Here is a 12,217-nt window from a genome sequence, read left to right on the forward strand (position 1 = left end):
AGTAACTGAGCCTTCAATGGTTGAGGAAGCAGTGACTGGACCTTCATCAGCAGAATCAGCTTCATACAGGTCAGTCTGAAGAGGTTCTGGCCAGGCTGCGTCATCGGAGACAGTGGAGGCTGTGTGGCTTCATCAGCTGACGGTTGTGGGGACCGGACCATGGTCAGGTGAATCAGCATCACACAGGTACAGGTGCTAGTAGATGGTTCTTCCATGGAGGCAGATGTGACTGCTGCTTCATCATCTGCTCCAGCTGCAGCATCACAGTCATCTGTAGGGAGGTGGCAACAGGTCATACTGGTCCATGGCTACAGGTGCAATCGTCTCACTGGAAGAAGCATGACAACAGAGGAATGAGCGAATGGATCCTTCAATCAATGTACTCCTTAAACAAGCAGGAGTGGAAAATGAGATGTGAAAATGATTCTTTTTATTTACTTTATTTACGCTCCATCTGCTGGTCAGCACTTCTTTGGGTTGATTTAACAGGTGCTTCAAAACATGGAGAGAAAATGTAAGTTATAAACACACTGTAATATCTCAGAGGATGATCTCCAGACCATTTAAATGAGGAGCTTTCCTAAAGAATAACAGATTAGTCAAGAGTATTAAACTGAGTACAAATGATCACAGTACATAATCAATATGTCAGTATTGTGTTATAAATGGTCACAAGTCCTTTCTGCAGTTTTCACTGAATTGTACATTTTTTAACAAGATTAAATTTCTCTTTTGACATCAAACTGAAAGCAGATTTCTTTCTTCTGTAACTATTAGTCTCATTTAGATGAATACAGAACATGTGGACTGCTCCTTTTTAACTGTACACTTCAAAACATTTAGCCCTGCTTTAGCTCAGCTTAATCATCGCCATCATCAATTACATTTTCACCATTTATTCTTTAGTCTTTACAAAGTGCTTCCAACTCAAAAAGTCCTGTCCCGTCTTGTCACATTATGATGACTGGAGGAGAGACAAAAGACACCAATTTAATAAATGATATCCAAATTGTATTATTGCACATTTTTATTACCATTTTTAAAAAGCTGTCTTGATTCAAACTGTTTAAGAATTGAATTGAAATAAATTGTTTAAAATATTAAGCTTTGCATAATATGAGTACAATAAATATGTTATTACAAACACAAGATTTTAACTGAAATAGATTATTCCCGTTTAAATGACATTGAGTGAACTTAGTGAACTTGTTTGGCAAGGGCTTGAACCAATGGGTTTTCACATCCCACACTCCTGGGAAACATAAACATAAACATCATTTTCATTCATTTTGAGAAAGTGGGAGGGTGCATAAGCCAAAGAGCCAGATATGTTTCTCTGGAGTTGGTGAAAATAAAAGCAGAGCTAAAAAGGGAGAGTAAATATTCATCAGCTGGTCAGAAATATGTGGTCTAATGATAGCTAGTGTTACTCTGTGTCTGCTCCATGTGTAAAATAAACACTAGGGAGCAGCTCACCATATTAACTTAAAAAGTGATAATGTGTCAGTGTTGTGTTTACAGCACATATCACATCCCCCCCATGTGGTCAATTAATGCTGCTTTAAAGGCTTACTGGCTGGGTTAGAGTGACAGGATGCGATCACTCCACTGTACAGTGTAAAACTAGATAGAAATACAGCAGAGACACTGTCACTGAATCTGTCAGAGCGGTTGTATTTCCTGTAATGTAATGTGCCTCTGACAGACGGCCACAGCTGCCCCAGACCAAAATACCACAGGAGGAACCAACCCAAACAAGGGGACGACACCCACGGACCACCTCCACCTCTGCTACCTCCTCCTCAGCTCTCCCCCCCAACCCCTCTCACCTCCCACTGCTCGTCCCCCTTCCCCACTCTGGGGAGGTGGTACAACCCCTAGAGGGGGCGAATTTATTTTTGGCAGTAGCAGGGGTCGGGCTAAGGAGAGAGGGGGGGACAAGTGATCCTGGATGTTTGTGAGGATTCGATGAGAACTCTCCACTCCCTGCAGTTTGTTTAGCCCTCGGCCCATCCCACCCTCAGGCACTTTCTCTCTCTCCTCTGTGTTTTGTTTGGCCAGTACAATGACTGTGGGGAACATGGAGAGTGCCCAGCTGTTTGATGCCGGGAAGAAAGGTCGAGGCCTGAGAGCCACCAAAGACCTCAAAGCTGGGGAAGTGGTCTTTGCCGAACCCAGTTACTCTGCTGTGGTCTTCGACAGGTACGTGTCTCCTGGTTGTTGAGTTTTTAAGCAGGATGTGCTTGTAGGAACACTGGTCCTCTCATATAGAGCATGCCACTGTAGGTCTGACTGACTTTCTGACTTCTGGCTAGAGTTCCTCAACCCTGTCTGGGCTGTGACCTCATTGGTAGAACCCCAAATTCTCATGACAGCAGCAATGAGAGAGCTGTCAAGGTGTCATGTGAACTTGAGCATGACGTACTTATGGATTCAGTCTTCAATAGCAAGGACACGCTACTATAAAGATTCACACTTTAAAGTTCATGTTTCTAATTAAAGAAGAAAACATCAGTCAACCTCACACAGTGTCATGACCCCATGTCTATTGAATATATATGTGCTTTGATACTTGGCTCATATATCTGATTATTAGATACTGTTTCTGTGCTACACACCACTACTACTACTCAACACTTGAAATATTGTGATGTTACAGCTCCTAAAATTAAAAGGCAAAGCAAGTTTCACAAATATAGCAGAATAAAAAGAAGTTCTCTGGGGCCAAGGTGCTAGAAAATAAACAATAGTGCAAGACAAATATAAGACAAAAAAAATCTGTAAAGTTCACCAATTAACATATTGTATCTGGTTTATTTAATAAATACACAAGCAGAAATATAGAATTGACATGTTGGGTTTATGGACAGTAGTTTCTCTCTGCTTACAGTCTTTATACTAAGCTAAGTCAATCTGTACTGTACACAAGTTTAGTATTGACCTTCTCAATTAACTCTCCTATTCCATCAACAGGGGGAAACATTGGCAGTGGCACATCTTATAATTTATTCAATGCACTTACTCATCTATGTAACTTTGTGTGTCATCTGCATATTATCGAAATTTCGGTAAGATATTGTTGTTAGCAGGTAGATGTTTAACAGAAGAGGCCCAAGTATGGAGCCTTGGGGAACTACATGTAATTTTTTGTTTGCCCAGATGTGAAAAAAATAGTGTTTCAGTAGTTTAAAATGTTTTCATGGAGGAGACTAGAATGTTTAATAAGGCTATGAGACCGTTATTTTAACTAACATGCCCTTTATCCTAATTGTGTTCATGTAAGATGTAGCTACATTTTGTTTGTTCATTTTTTTTTTAAATTTCTTGTCTCTAGTTGGTTTTCATGTCCCCACAAGGCTTATGTTTCTTCTTCAAAGCCATAATCAAGTACAGTGTTTGCATTCAGCCACATTTGCAGTGCTCATAGTATTTTGGCCTTTTCTGTAAATAGTTGCGTGGGTAACGGTGAGTGCAGCCTGGTTTGTTTACAGGGTGGAATGTGAAACACAGATCTGGTAGCGTAGCGTCAAAGCCATATAAGAGCTAGTAGCTGCAGGATGTTGGTTCAGTGAGGGCGTCCAACTGAGCAGGTATACACTGAGAGGATCTGCCGAATGTAGAACCGGAATGATCCATAACTCCACAGAGGAAAGATTTGCAGTATGTGTGTGTATTTGAGTGAAGCTGTAAAGGGCTTCACTGTGTTCCAACTATCATCAGAAGCATTAACAAAGTCTGTTCACTGTCCCTCTGACAGGCAGAACAGACTCGGCTGAATAAACTGTTTACATGCATGCTGCTACTGCTCAGACCTGTGTGTTCACTCACACACTGCAAGCTCCTGTTTGTCGTCAGAATCCAAAAGGCTGAAAATTTCATTAACTAAATTTACTTTTTTCCCCTCTTTTGAAAACATGTTTCTGGGTACTTTACTGGAAGCTAGCAAATATTGATGACACTTTTTTCTAAACCACTCACAATAAACATTGAGGCTGCCTATGTCCACAAACTGCTGTGCTTTTATTTTGACATTGCCCGATTGTGATTGGATATTCTGGCAAGAACTTTGTGCTTTTATTACTGAAAATGTTCATGAAAGTTTTATTTTATGTTGGAAGAATGTATTGTTTGGTCTCATGAAAAATAACACACAGAAAAAGTCTTATTTGTACATAATAAATCTTATTATTATAATGGCCAAATTCCATATCCATGAATGTCATTTTAAAGGTAAGAAACCATGCTTTATTGCATTTAGCAATGATATCAAACAATACATTAATTCCTCCCTAAAATAAAAAGCAATTAAAACCTTAATAGTTATGTTACAAATCTTTATTTAGATTTTTTTTTAAAACATATAAATACAGATTTTAAAAACACTGAAGCTGCCCAGGGTTGCTGCTTTATTACCTGTGTACAAACAACTTGTAATTTGTAATGTGTAATCTTTATTTTATTTAAACAGGGACAGTGCACAATACAACATTAACCTTGTATAACACAAGGAGAGAGAGGCATTGCACCGAGTTTTTCCAAGCTGCTATTTTCCGCCCTGTCCCTGGACAGGTAGAGTGAACATACAATAAATTAAAATCGTGTGTCATCACTTGTTATGATGAGACAGTTATGCAGTTTGAATTTGCTGACAAGATTACAGTTATAATATAATATAATATAACATAATATAATATAACAGTTGTTGGTTACTAGCAGGAAAACAAAGAAAACATTACATTTCCCATAAACAGTACATAGCAAAGTATACATGTTTATGCATAGCCGGATCTACCATATGGGCATTCTAGGCAAGTACCCAGGGGCCATTGAGCAGAAAGAGAAATCTATGCAATTTTTTTTTTTGCTCTACTGAAACACAACACAGGGTTTAACCCATTCTCTTGATGTTGATAATTATGGTCACTGTCAGGAACCTAGTATGTCCAAAACAAAATATGGAGTTTCAAGGTTACCACCTAACAGCAGTCTTATCCAATCGGAATTACATATACGTTTTTTGGGCGACATGAGCTTCAGTGCCCAGGGGCCTCTGGAAGTACTTATGCAGCCTTGTGTTTATGAACAATGTATATGGTATATGTAGTGGTAATATATAGCATACAGAGCAGTATACAGTAAATAACAATGACATCATCATAAAATGTGCAACAACAACAACAACAAAAAAAAAACAACCGTCATGCCAACACACATACAGGTACAGGAGCAACATGGAATAAATTGTTTGTATTTAATTACTGTCTTCTGTATGTGTACCTTCCTGTTCATATGTAATGTAAGTACACTGACAGCTACTGGAATCTGATTCTTCACATGTCCAAACATACTTTATGAAATCATGATAGTAGTTATTAAAAGGTCTTCACTGGTTATATGTTTACATCAAACGTTCCTTTTCATGACGTCACAAAGCAAAGGACTGATAGAAAAGAAGAACAAGAGAAACTGAACAAATGAATTAAAAGTAACCACACGGTCAAAGTACATAAAGTGCATAAATTGTTATTTGCTTGATGAATATTTTAGAAAAACAGGTCTGGATATATTGTTGCAATACGTTTCACATTAGAGGAACATGCATTGAACAGTAACTGCCTTCAATGAATTGTTTCACCCTCTCCAAACCATTAATCCTAAAAAATAATAATAATAATAAATGTTATGTGCTTTATAGAAATGTCTCGCCATTGTGTATCATACATTTTATTGCATGTTTATGTTCAGCAAGGCTGTGTTTTTGTACTTCCCATGCTTCTGTTTCAGTAACATTACAGCAGTGACTGGATGAGAGGTGCTTTGTTTCAACTCCTTGTAGGACATCGACTGAGCACACCACTATACATGAACAATATTTATGTCTTTCTAAATAAAGAGGAAGTCATAAAAACCTGCAGATTCAAACTGAATCGGAAGAGGATGATTAGTTAGCAAATGTGTCTGCTTGTTCACTTAAATGCCTCATGTAGAAAGAAAGATCAAGTTCATTCAAAAAAGACCTATAATTATCTACAATGATCCACGGTGACCTAAAACCATAACCAGTGGATTGGTTTTCACATTTTAAGTATTCCAGCTGTTTTGTTGGTTCTATTTTTAACACATTTAGAAACTGTAGAAGTGTTTATTTGCTGACTGTTGCAGATAGTGCATGTTATGAGGAAAGGGAACTGTTTTTATCCTGTAAGACTGAAATCTTAAAGGTCCTCTAAACAGTAGACAGTGTCTTCGATTAATCTTTGGTGTGAGTCACCACAGACCAGCTGAGACATCTCCCTGACATCACCTCACATGATTCAGACATCTTCAGTATTCAAACACCTCTCACTGGGCAGCCAGTAGATGTTATTTTTAGTTCAGCTGTAATGTTTTCCCTGATCTCTCTGTTTGCCTTTCAGCTTGGCCTCTCAGGTGTGTCACAGCTGTTTCCGCCGTCAGGCAAAACTGCATCGCTGCGTCCAGTGCAAATTCGCCCACTATTGTGACCGCACCTGCCAGACTGCATGCTGGGACGAACATAAGCGGGAGTGTGGAGCCATCAGGAAGTTGAACTTCTTTGCACCCAGTGAGAACATTCGGTAAGAGTCCATCTTGCCTGGACCTCAGAGGAGGCTGCAGAAGGTGTTCTTCATAAATGCTGATACAGTGTCACTTTGTTTAAGCTTTTTCTGCTCAGTGCTTTGACTTCAAAAAGAGCAAATTGCTGGTTAGCGTACATAAGATAAAATCATCCAAACTATAACATACGTATATCTTCAGGAGAATAGAAAGATTTGCCACTACAGTCAGTTCAGGCTCATAGGCTTATAACAGGCATGTCCAAACTATTCCATAAAGGTTCATGTGCCTGCAGATTTTTGCTCCAACCAATCAAGAACACTCAATTGGACCAATCAACTGTCTGAAGACTGAGATCAGTTGATTAAATGAGTCAAGCCTTGTGTGCTCCTGCTTGGTTGAAATTAAAACCTGCAGCTACACGAACCTTTATGGAATAGTTTGGACACCTCTGGCTTATAAGGTCAGGGCCAGTGTGTACTTACACATAGTGAAGGGATGGTCACATGGACAGTTAGTGTGTTTGTCTAACACTCGATCCACATCTCAACTAATGTTCATATTACAGTGGATTAAAATTTGGTATGATGTTCATGTTCCCCAGAGTATAAACAACCCTGACGATCATCAGGACAAGGCCAAAATGTCAACTTCACCTCACCTCTCCCCACCTGATTGGCATACTTTTATGAAATTAGCTGAGCACATTCATACTGCCAAAGAATGAGGTCCTTTGAAATGAATAACCCTATGACTTTTTTCCTAGTGCCAGTCTCAGGAAGAGACATTACATTGTAGCACCACCAGTGTCCTTACCCTTAAAAGAGTCCTCCATCAATTAGCATTGTACCCCTATAACATTGTCGGAATTACAATGGACAGTTTTTCAAAGTGTATTTATTCCACATATCTTCTTTCTTAACCTGGTGCCTACATTACCCACAATGCAACTCAATTGATTCTGACGTTTTAGGCTAGTTAGTGTCAATCAGAGATGAGTTCAGTTCTTTCTAACTTCACACCCCCAGATTTGTTTAATTCTCAAACTTGTAGTCTTCAGCTCCTCCAACACCAACTAAAGTGTCAGCTTGAGTTAGCTTTTTTCATATATGCAGTAGTACTCTCAAACAAACAGACCATAATGTTTAAAATCATAGAAGTAGGCAATTTTAAAGTATGTTTTTTGTTAATTGTATCACTTCATAGTTCACTTCATAGTCTGTGAAGAACATTGCAGTATTAAGCGGCCACTTGTGGAGCTTCTGTATATCAGGTCATCTCCGCTAACTGACTCATATCTGATCTTTTAACACCCCCCCCCCCCCCCCCCCCACCACCCTCTATCCATATTTCCCCTGCTCAGTCTGGCTGGCCGTCTGCTGTGGCGCATACACAAGGACACAGGCATCGTGTCAGACAGTCAGCTGGTCTCAGTGGACCAGCTGGAGGACCATGTTGCCGACCTGTCCGAAGACGACGTCAAGAACCTCCATGCTGACGTGCACGCTTTTCAGGAATACTGGTCTTATGGAAGCAAAAAGCACTCTGTCGACTACATCTCACGCATCTTTGGCATTGTATGAATGTCTCATTATGCAATATTACCCACCAGTGCTAATTTGAGCCTTTATATAGCACAGGGCGAGACTTTTTTGGAAACAAACCTGCCTTCTTTTTTCCTCCTGTACCTGCGCCTTCCACCCCTGTATACCTCCTCCTCCTCCTCCTCCTCCTCCTCCTCCTCCTCCTCCTCCTCCTCCTCCTCCTCCTCCTCCTCCTCTTCTCTGTCTGTCTCTGTAGATCAAGTGTAATGGATTCACTCTGAGTGATCAGAGAGGCCTGCAGGCCGTTGGTGTGGGTCTGTTCCCCAACCTGTGTCTGGTCAACCATGACTGCTGGCCCAACTGCACAATCAGCCTCAACCATGGCAAGTATGTATCCAAACTACCGCTCCTTCAAAATCACAATGAAAGTCTCTATCAAGGTCTTTTGCTTCAACATTACTTGATGTCATTGTTTCCTACCAGTTTTTTTTATTCTTGTTAGGAAAGAAAAGCCTCTGAAACAACAACATAAAGACCATCATGTGATGCTGAATCTATCCTCTGACAACCAGGATAATATATCACTTATCATATCATCATATTATTATCATTATAATTATCATATTTGTATATCATCATATCACTTTATTATAGTCATCGAACTAAAAACACACATTTAGAGATAAACATTTTAGTTCAGTTTTTGTCCATGGCTGTAAACATGTTTATTTCTGCTGTAAAGTTGGGGATCGACTCGTTTTTGGAGCCAGCCTCAACTGGCCATTTGAGGAACTTCAGTTTTTGGCACTTCAAAGTTGTCTTCATTTTTCAGACCCTTGAAAGTAACGCATACTGTATAAATGTATAAATTCATCAACTGTCTCTTTCTTTTGCAGCCAGTCAGCTGTGAGTTCTTCTCTCCACTCTCAGAGGAGGTACGTGTTACTGCTGTTCACCTCTCAACCAATGGCTGGATTAACCTGCCAGGGGGGAAAATAAGCTGTGGTACTCATAATATATCATTTTAATTGAATTATTTGGCAGTGGGGCATTAAGTTGGTTGCAATTTACAACCTCACCACTAGATGCCACTAAATCCTACACACTGCTCCTTTAAAGGAAAGTGAAAGTTAAATAAGTGAAACTAAAATAAAGTGAAAGTGATGTGAAATTGAAATAAAGTAAAGTAAAAGTGAAGTGAAGTGAAAGTAAGGTTAAATGGATATAAAGTGAAGAGAAAGTGACAGTAATGTAAAATGAAAGGAAAGGAAAATAAATATGTGGACTTAATTATTATAGGTATTTAACATAGATAATTAATGTGTAATCAACATTAGGCTAAATTAACTAACCTGTGGGGCCTAATTAACTCTAAGACAAAAGTATTTTTAAGGTAACTAAATGGATTCTGACAGGCTTTTAGGTCCATCCAGTCAGTGTAGACCGCTACCATAAAACATGTATCATCATGTATTATCCTGAAAACCAGACCCGTCCTGTCCTCTTGTCTCTCAGGATTGAGCTGCGAGCTCTGGGTAAAATCCCCGAGGGCGAGGAGCTGACCGTCAGCTACGTGGACTTCCTCAACCTGTCTGCTGATCGCCAGAAGAAGCTGAAGGAGCGTTTCTACTTTGACTGCACCTGCGAGCACTGCAGCCAGCACATCAAGGACGACCTGATGAAGGCTGCCGCAGAGGGCGAGGGCAGCAAAGTGAGAGAAGGGGACACACGGAGTACACACATATAAAAACAGTCGATTCTTTTCGTCATAATGTCTTTCTTTCCCCTTGTCTTTACGTGTCCCTCTCAGCCTTCTGCTGATAAAGTGAAAGACGTGGTTGCCTTCAGTAAAGAGTGTCTGGAAAAGATTGAGAATTCTCGCGTTGAGGGGGATTATCAAGAGGTACACCTGTCCAAAATCTCTTATAGTCTTTCACTGTATGTGTTCCTCTTATTTCTGTCCAGTGAGTGTGTCCTCTGTCCTGACCTGTCCCCCTCTCTCTCAGGTGGTGAAGTTGTGTCAGGAGTGTTTGGGGAAGCAGGAACACGTCCTGGCTGACACTAACCTGTGTAGACTGCGTGTGCTCAGCATTGCCAGTGAGGTGTTTTCATACATGAAGGACTTCTCTGAGGCTGCTGCCCTCGTCCACAAGATGGTGGACGGATACAAGTGAGTGACAGTGAGATACAGTAACTGAAAAGAATGTTTTCCACCAAGTTTACATTTAAGACTCCATCTCTATGATGTGACCACCTCTAATTTGAGTAATGGAGTGTTTTGCTTTAGGAAGATGTTTTCAGGCATTCATGTCAAACCATTCCATCTTTATTCATAATGCAACGCTGCTTTGATGACATGTTGTTGGCAGCTGGATTCAGATTTTCAAACTGTACTGGGTAATAAATTCTCAAAAGTTTTTTCGGTAACGAGAGTTTGGTGACTTGAAATACTCCAATAGGCAGCTGACAGAAGACCAAGCAGCCGACAGACAAAGTTAATGACCAGCAGGAGAACATAGTGGAGAAACTAGCAGCTTAAGAGCCAGATTTTTTTCGGAGTCAGGGGAGAACACAACCTTAGACGCCAGATGGTAAAACAGAAGTTGTTCTTGGAAACTGTTTGGTACTTTCAAAAAATACTTGGCAGATGATTGGATGAACCATTTGTCTACCACCGTCGATCACCGTCTATCATTGTCTTACCTTGCAAGGCAGCTGGACTCACGAGATCACAAGATCATAAGTTGACCACATCACATGGAAACAATCCCGGGCGTATACACCAGCTGAGCAATCTGTTGCTCTTAATTGTCCTTTTTCAGAAAAGAACTGTGTATACCACCTCAGAAAGGAAGGGATGATCCTCACTGGATCCCCTGCACTCAGTAACTCTTTCCCCCCCTCTTCAACAGGAAGTTGTACCACCCCAACAATGCCCAGCTGGGTATGGCCATCATGCGTGCAGGCGTCACACACTGGCATGGGGGGCAGATTGAGACGGGCCACAGCATGATCTGCAAGGCCTACCGTATCCTGATGGTCACCCACGGACCCAACCACGCCATGACCAGAGACCTGGAGGTATGCTAATATACAACTTTATGTATCAGGCTATGATTTAAAGTGTGATAAGTCCATAATGAAAATATAGTGGTAAAAAAAAAAGGTTATTTCATTGTAAATTATTGCATTTTGTAAGTAAAACCCTGTTCTTCTTGTAGGTCATGCGCACGCAGACTGAAATGGAGCTGAAGATGTATCTGAAGGATAAAGAGGCGTACCACAACATGAGGGAAGCCGTTCTGCATTAAGTAACCCATGAAAGCATCAAAGGCCTCTTCCGCCAGCGATAATCACCTTCACCGCCGCTGCTCCAATCAGAACACACCCTGCTGATGTTCTGACGCACGGCTAGCTTAGCATCGACATGTACATACTTTGTACTGTATGTACTCTAAAGCACTGCACCCAGTCCCTGTGCTGAGATTGTGAATGTCCAATATGTCAATATATGACGACGCAGACTGTTCTGTTAAAACCAACATGTGCTGATGTATCACAACGTGTTGCATGTACAGTATCTACAATAAAAGTGGAGATACATGAGTTTGCATCACTTCCATGCCATTAACAAGAAATTCTAACAAGCAGGGTTATAGCTAGAGGTTGTTAATCCCTTTACTCCAACATAAACATTTATTTATTAACTAAAAAGTCATCCAATATGAACATATAGAGTCTAAAAGTCTATAAAATGACCCCAGTGTCCTCAATCGTAACTATGGTCCTGCTAACAAACCTTATTCATCCTCAATAGACCAAAGAGGCACATCAGTCATGTACAGCAGCTCACTGACATTTAAAGCTGCATTGAGCAACATTTTTATATAAACAATGGATGGGTCAGGGTTAGGGTTAAAACTGTGATGTGAAAGGTGCCGCTCATTGTGACGAACAGTCACCCAGCTGTGCTTTCCCCCCTCTGCCTTTTAGCTTTTTCTTTGGCTAGTTTCAAGCTACTAGAACCAAACAGCTGACACACACCGATTACAACCTGGCTCAAGTGGCCACAATAAAAGGGGCGACACGCCATGGCA

At 40.5% G+C, this 12,217-nt stretch overlaps 1 protein-coding gene across 1 annotated transcript; it reads left to right on the forward strand.

Annotated features, from left to right (window-relative positions):
- Positions 1-1,963: 1,963 nt before the first annotated feature.
- smyd1a (SET and MYND domain containing 1a) lies at positions 1,964-11,726 on the forward strand. Its single transcript, XM_062433990.1, has 10 exons — positions 1,964-2,202; positions 6,417-6,596; positions 7,940-8,153; positions 8,377-8,507; positions 9,017-9,055; positions 9,636-9,831; positions 9,931-10,023; positions 10,127-10,290; positions 11,033-11,201; positions 11,342-11,726. The coding sequence occupies exons 1-10, from the start codon at positions 2,066-2,068 to the stop codon at positions 11,429-11,431; spliced, it is 1,413 nt and encodes a 470-aa protein (XP_062289974.1). The 5' UTR covers positions 1,964-2,065; the 3' UTR covers positions 11,432-11,726.
- Positions 11,727-12,217: the final 491 nt, after the last annotated feature.

This window comes from Scomber scombrus, chromosome 15 (assembly GCF_963691925.1).
Source record: "Scomber scombrus chromosome 15, fScoSco1.1, whole genome shotgun sequence".
In the NCBI taxonomy this organism is placed as follows: domain Eukaryota; kingdom Metazoa; phylum Chordata; class Actinopteri; order Scombriformes; family Scombridae; genus Scomber; species Scomber scombrus.

Coding starts and splice junctions, on each gene's coding strand:
- smyd1a (XM_062433990.1), top strand. CDS start 2,066: ATGACTGTGGGGAACATGGAGAGTGCCCAGCTGTTTGATGCCGGGAAG. Junction 9,832..9,930: donor CAGAGGGCGAGGGCAGCAAA/GTGAGAGAAGGG, acceptor TGTCCCTCTCAG/CCTTCTGCTGATAAAGTGAA. Junction 10,291..11,032: donor AAGATGGTGGACGGATACAA/GTGAGTGACAGT, acceptor CCTCTTCAACAG/GAAGTTGTACCACCCCAACA.